This window comes from Corylus avellana, chromosome 7 (assembly GCF_965113065.1).
Source record: "Corylus avellana chromosome 7, dhCorAvel1.hap1.2, whole genome shotgun sequence".
In the NCBI taxonomy this organism is placed as follows: Eukaryota; Viridiplantae; Streptophyta; class Magnoliopsida; order Fagales; family Betulaceae; genus Corylus; species Corylus avellana.
Genome location: NC_142496.1, coordinates 22,822,128 through 22,834,132, shown reverse-complemented (window position 1 = coordinate 22,834,132; position 12,005 = coordinate 22,822,128). Strand labels below are relative to the sequence as shown.

Here is a 12,005-nt window from a genome sequence, read left to right as displayed (position 1 = left end):
TCTTTGTACATGTATGCGTGCATGCTTAATTGTTCATTATTTCTTTATGCTCTAGAAGAAATTGGCAACTGCTTTATTCAAAAGCATGCATAACCATACATGTTGTGATGTAGATGTACGTGCTTGATCATGCATGCACTTCTTTGAACAAATCAAAAGCTGAGCTCGCATATGATGTAGTCATTTCTAATGTATGAACTCATACAATTGATTGAACAAATCAATTTAAATTGATTGATTCTAATCTTGCAGTTCATTGGAAATTTCCAGGAAACATGTGGCATGAGGACTGGGTGTGGTGCTGGTGAGTGTGCTTTAGCTTCATATATTGTTTGCTTAATGAGACATTATGTGTTGAAGTCCATCTGAATGATATAGATTGGGTTGAATTGCATTTATACTACAGATTCATTACAATACATATACATAGACTATAGAGATTTTTCGAAGCATGGAAGGCCTTGATATTTAACATCATCAAGCATATATACAAGTTAGTTTATATTTTCTTCTTCTCCCTAATTGGGTGTCGTTCTTCTATACTCACCGTGTACTTGAATTGTGTTCCTTTGCGCTTTCTAATAAGATTGAATTATATATATATATATATATATATATATATATATATATATATATTTCAAGTTTCGCCCATTTGAAAGAAAGGGAAAACCAAATAGAGGATCTTTACTTGATGAAATTTTGTCCAAAAATTCCAAAGGCCGATAATCAATTTCGCATTGCCTTTTCGAAATTAATTTTGTAATTAATGCTCTCCTTACTAATATGGATTTCACAATTACATTCAAAGGCAGCCAGAGGTCCACCGAAAATGAACATGAAAAGTTAGGGACTCCATCATCCAAACTGCTGTTTTTTTTTTCCTAAGCATCATCCCAAGTGCTGTTTTTTCTTCTTAATAGCTTCTGAAACTTGTAGCACCTTGGGCTTTTAACAATTTTAATAATCACGTGAAGATTCAACAGCAAATTGGAACTCTAGGCTTCCTTTTTAAGTGTCACTGTGTGCCAACAATCATTACTTGCAGGCTTCTGATAAGTTGCTGTATCATTCTTACAATAATAACTGAAGCAATTCTGTTTACCTCTCTTTTGCAGTCATAATAGAAGAAGCAGTTGCTCTGATTGCTGCTAGCACAGTCCATCGAGTTTGTATCACAACATGGTATGCAATAATTATGAAATAGGGTTCACTACTTTTTCCTGGGATATTCATATGAATGTATACATCAGGGAATATATTTGAAAGCATTCTCAACACTAGAAAGATTCATTTTTATTCATCTAAAATATATTTTTTTGAGGAGCCAGGGTGGGCAATTCCCCCAACCCTTGGCTCTGCCAGGGAAAAGAAAGATTCATTTTGTCTTGCTGGTCTGTGAAAAGAAAAAAGAAAGGCTCATTTTGGATGCCTTAGCTTTAGAGATAATACAGATACTTGTAGATCCTAGGATCCTCATTGAATTGAATTTAGAACAGTTGCAATGGATATCTAGAAATGTTTAGACTGGCAGATTAAGACGAATTTCAACAATAGGAAAGTGATAATTTTCTGCCCAATCAATATTATAGATTGCAATTCTGTTTCAAATATCTTGAGAATTTCATATTGACGACATTTTTTATGTTCTCATATTCCGGTGCAGTTTCTTGTTCTCAGCTGGATTTCTGTATGAGGTCAACAAGCTTTCTGGGATGGTGCTCACCAAAAGTGAATCAAAATCAAAAAGGATCTGAGATTGGAAATAAGTTTATGATGATCTGCCGTTTTGAATTTTTTTAGCTGTTTCTCATTGTTTTTAAGTATTATATGGACATTTTACCTAAGAAGACGGAAGAGTATCATTTAAGATGTATCAGGTATTTGACAACAATGGCCATTTTCGCCCATAGGTGCCTATACATTATTGGACAAAACTCTTATCAGTCTTACTACAAGGTTGTCGTTTGGTAGCATTGTGAGAACTTGTACTCAAGAAGGGTTATTCTTCTGCTTTTAATCAGGACGTATACACGAGAAAGAGAAATGTTAGGGGTACTAATTTTTTTACTAACAAATGGATACTACCATGATGTGAAGTTTATTTATTGGTATTCGTAGCATTTTTCTTTATTAATTGTTTTGATCATCACCAATAAATAAGCTTCACATAATGTTAGTATTCATTTGTTAGTAAAAAAGTTAGTACTCTTAACTTTTCTCCCTAAGAAAACATGATAATGCTTTGTTAGTATTAAATGTGCTTTTTCATACTAGTATTAATATATGATCATGAACTAGAAATTCGCATACTTATATTTCATTATGAAAATAAAAAAATCAAAGAGTAACCAACATAAATCAGTGGTAACAACATCAAGCCTAGAAACCAACAACTAGCATTTGCAGAGAAGAAATGTCCATAAACGTTTGGTGGGTTTGGCACTGGTTAGGGAGGTAGTTTAGCCTTTCATTGACGGCATGTTGGCACTTATTCTGGATGCTATGCTCTGGCTTCGGCTCTACCAGGGTAGACCTAGGCAGCAATGGATGTTTTGGTGTTTACGCCTTAGGGCTTGTTTGGGTGTGTCTATGAAAGGCCTAAAAATGTGTTTAACACTCGAAAAATTCATTTGAAGAAAAAAGTACCTGTTTGATTAAAAAAAAAAACATTTTTAATAGTCCAAAAAACTTTAAAATTACCAAAATGCACTTTTGACAAAAGCTTAAAAATGAAGCTTATGCCAAAAAGACGTTTTTTTGACTTAAAAGCTCCATTTTTCAAACACAATCCCAAAAATATAGTACAAATATTTATGTGCGATTTGCCTCATTGCTATAAGTTCATTTTCCTCATATTAACACGTTCCTTGTTTAACGACAGTTCCCCCCTCATTCGTATGGAGATTAGGCACCTAATATCAATTGGCAATGTAGGCGGCAAATATGAAAAACCAATTACATTTGTTTGATCACATATGGTTAATAATACTTGAAAGACAAATCTACATGGTTCATACAAACACATTCCGAGTTTGTGCGAGTTACCGGTCACTTTTTTCCTTCTAGTCTTGAAACTTTGAAATCATTTTTACTCTTTCCCACTTCGTTATCTTTCGTCAAGTCACCTCATCAAATGTATAACTTCCTGATCATTTACATACTCTGTAATGTCCTATATGGTGCCATCAACAATGATCTGCTAGAAGAAGAATCAATTGTCAGTAAGGATGATTTCATTAGTCAAAACATATTGATTGCTCAAAAACGAATTTTAAATCCGGTTTTGAATGAAAAGCATTAAACTAGGCAAACCAATCAAATGGTAAAAAAATCCAGAGTGAAGGAGGGAAGAGCACAGACCTGCAAACCACTTGCACGCTGGATCAACAATATAAGCAGCTCTTGTTTTAATATGTTGCTAGCCATCGCTTCTCAATCACATAAAGGCTCCTTGACCAGAAGGTTCATTTTCTCCTGAAGAAATTTGAGTACATCTTCTCTTCCTTCCTTTATAAGCAATTGTCTCAACCTTCCAAATGTCCCACCTGCTGGTCGGATTCCCTTCTCTATCATCTCTTCCAATAACACACAAGCCTTAGTAACATCCCCCTTCTTGCACAATCCATTTATAAGAACCGAAAATGTATGCATGCTTGGGACAAATCGCTTCAACTTCATGTACTTCCACACTTTAAGAGCCATATCCAGCTCATCGCTTTCACAAGACAGCTTTATCATCATTGTATATGTGTCTGCATCTGGTTCACATACCTTGATCATCCGGCGAAAGATTCTAGATGCCTCATCAGCCTCTCCGCGGACTATCAAACTACGTATAATAATGTTGAAAGTCCTTGAATTGGGAGTAACTCCCTTGCATTTCATATCATTTAAGACCCTATACACATTCTTTAACTTGTTTACTTTACAGAAAGCACTAATCAAGGAATTGTACGCTGCCACATCAGGCTGAATTCCATGTCTTTTCATCTCTAAGAACATACCTACAGCATCTTCAATCCGGTTTTCTATCCCATATGTATGAACCAAAACACTATAAATGAAAGATGTTGGCTTGCAAGTCCCAGTATCCATCTTCTTAACTATTTCAATGGCTTCATCAACTCTTCCTGCCTTGCAAAGAACGTCAACCATGATGCCAAAGGTCACTATATCAGGGTCGCAACCCATGTCAACCATTTCCTGGAAAATCTCCCTTGCCTTGGGCAGATTTGGAGACCTTCCCCACCCCTCAAGCAATATACTGTAAGTCTTTGAGTCAGGAACAAATCGATCTTTCATACTGTCAAAGATCTCCTGAGCCTTCCTCACATTCTTGGACTTGCACAAGGCACTTAGAAGGCCATTGAATGCTGCAAGATTTGGGGGGATATCATATTTCTCCATGACATTGAATGTGTAAACTACCTCCTCCACCTTCTGAGCGGAGGCATACTTTCTCATTATAATGCAAAATGTCTCAACATTTAGCATGCTCTTGTTCCTCATAGAATTCACAAGATCCCACATGATCTGATACTGCCTTATCTTGGCCAGAGACTGGATCATGGTGTGGTAAGCCCTGACACTGTGCACATAATTTCGTTGTCTCTCAGCCCATTCAAAGAACCGATATGCCAACATACCAGCATTCTCGAATCTCTTGAGGACATCCTCAACTATATCTGGAGAAACTCTAATTCCACTTTGATTAAGTGCAGTATCAAGAGCTAATGCCGGGCAAGACATCATAGTTTCACAAATTCTTTTCATTGGATCTGAAACCTCTCTTGTTAGTTCACTTGAACTGAACATTCTACCTAACATCATCCCTTTCAAAAATAGATTCTTGCGGCAGTTGCAAATTTTAATCATATTGTCGAACAGAACTGAGAATCACAGTTCACCTGAAGCACTGAAAATAAAATGAGTGACATTAATATCATGGTTGAATATTCAAAGAAAATTACCCTCACCCTCTTGGGCGGTTTCTTCCTGATCATCTGCACCACAAGGGGAGTGTGGAAATATCTTAACATTAGTCATTACAAACTGACACATTGATATTTGATATCGCAGCGTATTTGTAGAAAAAAGACTGACAACATTAGTTATTACAAATTAATATATTGACTACTCTACAGACGGATAGGGTTCATTTAAACTCTGAAGAGGCAATTGCACTCTATCATTATCGAACTGAATAAAGAACAAGGTATACTTAGGAAATATGAAAGCTACTTCTTAGCATTATATTCTGGACCTTTAAAAGAGGCAAGAAAGTTATTCTGAAAATTCATAAACCAAACAAAATTCTGACAAAAGAGGCAACCGTGCTTCATTGTGATTTTCATAAAATCAACAGAACAACAAAAACAGAAAGTGTTCAATGGAAATCAAAGCTACCCTTTTCATTTCTTGTAAACTTGATTCCCAATGGGATGGGATACAGGGTAATGACCCAGAATGCGCAATCCCATCGTTTGAATTGGACGTCTATGAGATTGAAGATGCGCTGGTGTTACTGAGACGCATTTCAGTGACAAAGAGAAATTTCATCAAACACCTGGTCTACCACACTCGTATGCGTACAAAATAAAGCCCATATGCAATTATTCCAAGCTGGTAAAGCTTGGAGACATACTACAAATGACGAAGAATAAATTGAACATTTGCTGACCCGCTGATCCGATAATACCAAGTTTCAAAAGAAAGCAGTGGAATTACCGATTAGCTTCGGACCTTCGGTGGAGCTCAGAGATGTGGTGGACTTCCAGAGAGACGTTGCGGACCTGCGGTCATCAAATAATCGCATCCTTCTCTACAAGTTGCAAATCTGCAGGTGTCGGCCCAAGCTTTCCAAATTGTTTGGATCGGGGTCCGAGTTTAGTTTGAAGAAAGCCCAAATCAAGCCCAAGAAACCAGGCCTGCTTTTCTTTTCTTGTTCTAAGCAATTCACAGGTTGCAGCCACAGGCCCACAAGCCCTCATCATTTTATGAGACGGAGAGATATCATTTTATAATCGAGATCTAAGATTGTATTTAACGGTGTAAATGATACAATGTGATAAATATGTTGGCACATTATTTAAAAATATTAAATGGAGTGAAATTATTTACACCGATAAATACATCAATATTAAATCTTGGGGTAATGCTAAGACGGAGAAATGTCATTCACTTGCACTCCTTGAAGTATAAATAGTTTTGCAATCATAACTTTAAAGTTTAAAAATTAGGAGTTAAAACAGGAAGACATTTTATTAAATCATGGGTCATCAGAATTTTATTAAATCATGTTTTAACTCCTATATATATAGGAGTTAAAACATGAGATATTGACATTGTAAAATTTTAAACTCCAAAATTATGATTATAAAACCGCTTATACTGGGAGTGAAGTTTTTCCTTTTTTTTTTTTTTTTTTGTGTTCTTACGAATGCTAATCCAAAAATTACTTTTCACAATTACATCACCAAATTATACATAAATAGAATAACATTATGTTAAATAGCATCACTAACCTTAAACTATGAAATAGCTTGTCCTCACAAGCGACAAGGCAAAAGGTTGGTCAATAAGGTCGGCTGGCCGTGAAGAGGATGCATTGGCTTTGACTGGGACTAGGTGAATAAATTATAAAAACCAAAACATGTTTTTATCAACCCGTTTAACTTATCTGACTTATAAATATCCAACTACTTATCTTTAAGGGTGGGCAAATTAACCGTTACCGTTTAACCGGCCGTCTACCGGCTTCGACCGAACCGATATAAACCGTAGCCGATATGCCGATATCCTTATCGGTTAAAAAAAGTATACCGGAATTCGGTCCGGTCCGGTCCGGTCCGGTTAAGCGGTTCTTATCGGTTAACCGGTTAACCGATAAGAAACCGGATTTTTTTTTTTTTTTTTTTTTTTTAATATGGTGTTGCCCATGACTTATTTTCCTTTTGCTAAGTGACTTTAATTAGTTAATACTTTGTTTATTATTCATTAATGAATTTTATTTTAATTTGGGTTTGGGTAGGTTTGATGTTTTTTTTTTAAGTGATGGCATTTGATGAGATTTCTTTGTCTTTGGTAAAAGCATTTTTCATTAACTAGTTTTGCTAGTCTAATTAGCATTCATTGTGTTAATTAGTCCATTTGCTTTGGAAAAATGTATTTTATAATATAAAAAAAAAAAAAAAAAAAAAAAAAAAAAAAAAAAGTTGAAGTGGATCAATATAAAAAAGCTTCAATTTTTAGCTCAAAAAACAAATATTTGGGTCCTAACAAAAAGTATTTGGTCCCTAAAACAACTCATTTTTAATAAATTATTTTAGCCAAACAAAAAGTATTTGGGCTCTCAAAAGTCAAAAAAACTCATTTTTTGTTTTTGACCCAACAAAATAAATCAATATAAAGCTATCGGTTAAATCGATTAACCGGTTTAACCAGACCGTTTAACCGTGTACCGTTTTAACCGAAATTATCGGTTAAAATTCTTATTGGTTCGGTATCGGTTAATAAACCGTTTAACCAAAAATTATCGGTTAATAACCGATAAGGTCCTTAACCGGACCGTTTTGACCGATACCCAGGCCTACTTATCTTGCACATTTTACATGAACTCGTAAGGAGTACTTTATAACGAACTTTCTAGTAGCATTCTTAATTTCTTCTGCTTTTTCTTTGTTAAATATCTTCATTTGGTGGCAAATTGATTGCTTGACCATCTTTACTAAAGAGGTTGTGTCTTGAATTTCATCGGATTGGAGCAAGCTTCCTGTGACGTGGGATTGTTAATTCCAATGCTTACCAGGTCAAATGAGTTATTAAGAAATAGTCATAGAAGCCTCCGTTTGCTAGCCCATTCAAATGGGATTGCAAACGGAGCATTCTAGCGGAGTTACAGTAGTATCTGTTCGCTAGGCCATTCAAACATGCTAGCAAACGAGATATTCCAGAGACGTCTGTTCGCTAGTCCGTCCGAATGGGCTTGCAAACTGAGAATAAAAGTCACGTATTCTTTAGTTATGTTTTATTCCCGGATTCGGAGTTTATCCTTTTAAGAGTGGGTAAAGGAAAAGCTTTTGTTAAGAACAAAAAATTCACTGAGGTAACATTTACCAACAAGAAACCTATGCACATTTTGATGGTTACAAATATGATCATCTTCTATCTAACATTACATTCAGTGTGATTTCAGAGTTGAATTAATTCTATAAAATTGGATAACTAAATTAATAGCCATGTACCTTTGAAGATCTGGGTTTTCCCGCCTACACTGTATTCGTACTGGGCAGCTCAACAACTCCAGTGCAGAGAAGATCTAAATGACTCGTGACTAAGCGGTATTGGCCTGTCTGGTAATCTAGGAATCTCAATGTCACCCTCCAACATCTTAAGCGCCACATCAATGGTGGGCCTAAAAGCCACCATAACATGAGCACAAAGCATCCCCACGAGAACAAACCTCTCCATCACAGGTTTTGGCCCTTCTTTTCTTATCCCCTCATCGAATATTTCTTCCACTTTTCCTGATTTTGCAAGCATCCAAGCCCAGTCCGTGATCAACAGCACTGCAGAATTTGATGTGTCCAGCACTTTCCTCCCACTCATAATCTCCAGAATCACAACCCCAAAGCTGTAAACATCGCTCTTCTCTGTTAGTTGCCCGTACAGAGCATACTCTGGCGCCAAGTAACCATGCGTGCCGGCAACCCTGGTGGTGAGATGAGACTCGCCTTCGTTGCTTTGCTTGGCCAGGCCGAAATCCGCCACTCTGGCCTTCATTTCCGAGTCAAGAAGTATGTTGTTGGCCTTTATGTCTCGGTGATAAATCGCCGGTTTTATTCCATAATGCAAGTAAGCGAGCCCTTTGGCGACATCAAGAATTATGCTCTTGCGCTGAGGCCATGTCATCAATTGCTTTCTGCTCTGTTCATACAATTGATCACCAAGGCTGCCGTTCGACATGAAATCGTAGACCAAAAACCTCCTCTTTCCTTCCAGATTGTCGCTCGTAACGCAGCAGCCTCGCAGGGAGAGAAGATTTCTGTGTCTAATTTTGCTAATGATCTCAACCTCATTGCAAAAGTCTTCGTCCCCTTCGGAATCCAAATCAAGAAGTTGTTTCACGGCAACCAAAGTTCCATCCGCAAGAGCTCCTCTGTAAACAACCCCATGTGCGCCTTGACCGATCAAATTCCTCTGACAAAACCTGTTCGTGGCTCGCTCCAGCTCCGACACGTGAAACCATTTTGCGCCCGTGTTGGGTAATACGCTGGCTCTGAAACTGCTCACATATTCTTCATGCAAAGCCTGTTGCATATCTTTCTTGCGCCGTTTTCTGTACAGGATGATCACTCCGACAGCAAGCAGAACGCCGACAAGAGCACCCGACAATCCAATAATCATGTTCCTGCTCAAATGGTTCGATGACTTGTCTGTCGTCGCTGAGGCTGACAATGGCAAGCCTAGAATGCAGGAAGCAGTGCTGGCGTTCTTCGGGCCGTACTCGTTAACAATTCCTGCAGCGTATAAGACTGTGAAGTAGAAGCATTTTGTGCCATTCGGGTCTAAACTGGTCAGCTGGGAATCCACCATCATGCCAGCTTCAAGGCAGGAGCTACAACGAATTAAACCTGTCAGAAATATAAATTAAATGATTAAACCTTTTAATCAAGAATTTTGAGTTCAATCTATGCATCAATTGTTTAATGATTAAATTCAGAAGTTCTGAAATTCAAACTCAGTCCCGGTTTAGACTTCTGAATTATCATGTAATGTTCAAAACCTCTCCTGAACTTTTAATTGCAGTTAAATTTAAAAGTAAAGAAAATCACTCAATTGCAGTTAATTTAAAAGTAAAGAAAATTAAGAATATTTCGATATTTTTAAGTATTGCAGTTAAAAATTAACGGCTAAATAACCCTGCATTATATTTAAATGGGCTCACTGGTTAAGTCTCCCTTGCAGAATTCTTCCAATGAAGTCATTGAAAGCATCTTTTCATTCCAATCTTGGGTTGTTATGATTCCAGCACATCTAGAACGATTAGCGACGAACTGGGTTGAGTTTTGGAAGCAGCGAGGGACGACAGAGGGCTGGATCGACAAGGCGGCGAGCTTGGATTGGAGATCGGAGAGGCAAGAAGAGGAAGAAGCTTCGTCTGGGAGTTGGAACATGGAGGTTTCTTTGAGGTGTTGCGCAAGCCCGATGCCGATGAGGCTGAGAAGGGTCTGGCAGCAGTGTTTCCCGTTGGGGTCCAGGCAGGATGAAGTGTCCCATGGGAATGTTTCCACATAGCTGAGATCTATGGGGCACGATGGAGCAGCTGAATCAATTGATAAAATGATGAAGAAGAAGAAGAAGAAGAAGAAGAAGAGAAGGAAAGATGAGGAGGAGGACATCCCCATGTTTTCTTGTCTTGGTGTGATTCAAAAACATGTAACATTAAATGTGTGGTTTTGATTAAAACTATCAACAATGTCGGCTGGCTGGAAGTCAAAAAGGTTTGTGGTAAACTAAATGTGTATATATATATATATATATATATATATGGGAATAGGATCCTTATGATTTTATAAAAAAAAAATAGTAGATTTTTAAATTGCTTAATTTTGCTTATTTTTATGCATGGAAACGCTCATCTATTAAAAATATGATATGTTACCGTTAATAATTTAGTATATTTTCATCAGTTTCTTGTTTTCTATATGGTAAAAAACCTTTGAACAAAATATTGTCTTTTTTATTTTATAAAGAAAATGTGTCTCTACAAAAGTTAAAAAGAAACATTTTGATTTTTGAGAGAAAAATTATTTTTGGTTACTTGTTCAATTTGACCTCTGTTTAGGACCACGTTCGTGTCAAGAAAAGACGAAAGCGTTTAAAAATTGGCTAAGAAAGATTGAATTTTCCAATTAGAGATTCAAATAGTTTACGGTGATCCGTGAAAATCAAGCAAAAAAATAAAAATAAAAATTGAAAGCTTTTTAATGAGTTATATCCTGCCACCTGTTTCCAAAAACAAAAGGGTAAAGTCTACTTAACCCTCTTAAACTATCACTTCAATTACAATCTGCCCCCCAAATAATACAATTTACTACCCAAACTGTCAAAACAATGATAATGTACCCCTAATTTTAACAAAATGACAAAATTACCCTTACTAAAATAGAAACAAAAATACTAAAATTTAATTTTTTTTTTTTCAAAATTATAAGGGTATTTTTGTCTTATTTAAAATTTTATAGGGGCAATTTCATCATTTTGCAATTTCATCATTTTGCTAGTATTTGGGGGTACATTATCATTGTTTTGGTAGTTTGGAGGGTAAATTATCGCAATTGATAGTTTGGGGGGTAGATTGTCATTGAGGTGGTAGTTTGAGAAGATTAAGTAAACTTTACCAAAAACAAAACAAAAAAAACAAATTTAGTCCTAACATTTTCGTATCATTTCAATTTAATCTTATGGCCTGTGTACGATTGTGTTTGAGGAGTCTAAAAGTGCTTTTAACACTTAAAAAGTCCGTTTGAAGAAAAAAAATACTCATTTGGTAAAAAAATTAAAAACGTTTTTAATGGTTCAAAAAGTCTAAAAATAGCCAAAAAAAAAATGCACTTTTGGCAAAAGCTTGAAAATGTAACTTTTGCTCAAAATCTCTTTTAGACTTAAAATCTCTATTTCTTAAACGCAATCCCAAACAAACTCTTAAATTTTCAATTTAAACTATTTATATTTTGGGGAAAGTCCACATATCTTTCTCAAACTACCATTCAATTAACAACGTTGTCCATAAACTTTCAATTGTGACAATGTCTCCTACAAACTACTAAAATTTGTCAATGTTTCCCCATTGACGAAACTACCTTAGTAAAATAAAAACAAAAAATACGAAAACTTCTAGAAAAAAACTTAAAACTAAAAAAATAAAATAAAATCAGAGGGTAGCAGATTAAAATTTTTTTTTAAAAAAAAAAAATCTTTTTATTTGAAAAAAAATTAAAAAT

The 12,005-nt window shown here is 36.0% G+C and overlaps 2 protein-coding genes and 1 long non-coding RNA gene across 3 annotated transcripts; 1 reads left to right on the top strand and 2 right to left on the bottom strand.

Annotated features, from left to right (window-relative positions):
* The first annotated feature begins 1,110 nt into the window (after nt 1-1,110).
* LOC148584683 (uncharacterized) lies at nt 1,111-1,917 on the top strand. Its single transcript, XR_015912915.1, has 2 exons — nt 1,111-1,182; nt 1,664-1,917. It is a non-coding gene; the product is annotated as an uncharacterized LOC148584683 (long non-coding RNA).
* A 1,025-nt stretch (nt 1,918-2,942) lies between these two features.
* Nucleotides 2,943-5,790, bottom strand: LOC132184668 (pentatricopeptide repeat-containing protein At1g77360, mitochondrial). The gene is made up of 3 exons (XM_059598387.2): nt 5,728-5,790; nt 3,361-4,915; nt 2,943-3,196 (listed from the first exon to the last, which is right to left on the bottom strand). The coding sequence occupies exon 2, from the start codon at nt 4,873-4,875 to the stop codon at nt 3,433-3,435; it is 1,443 nt and encodes a 480-aa protein (XP_059454370.2). The 5' UTR covers nt 4,876-4,915; nt 5,728-5,790; the 3' UTR covers nt 2,943-3,196; nt 3,361-3,432.
* A 2,315-nt stretch (nt 5,791-8,105) lies between these two features.
* LOC132184669 (putative receptor-like protein kinase At1g11050) lies at nt 8,106-10,406 on the bottom strand. Its single transcript, XM_088518309.1, has 2 exons — nt 9,947-10,406; nt 8,106-9,632 (listed from the first exon to the last, which is right to left on the bottom strand). Exons 1-2 carry the CDS (start codon nt 10,404-10,406, stop codon nt 8,293-8,295), a joined length of 1,800 nt encoding a protein of 599 aa, XP_088374435.1. The 3' UTR covers nt 8,106-8,292.
* Nucleotides 10,407-12,005: the final 1,599 nt, after the last annotated feature.

Coding starts and splice junctions, on each gene's coding strand:
- LOC132184668 (XM_059598387.2), bottom strand. CDS start 4,875: ATGATTAAAATTTGCAACTGCCGCAAGAATCTATTTTTGAAAGGGATG.
- LOC132184669 (XM_088518309.1), bottom strand. CDS start 10,406: ATGGGGATGTCCTCCTCCTCATCTTTCCTTCTCTTCTTCTTCTTCTTC. Junction 9,633..9,946: donor CTGCAAGGGAGACTTAACCA/GTGAGCCCATTT, acceptor TATTTCTGACAG/GTTTAATTCGTTGTAGCTCC.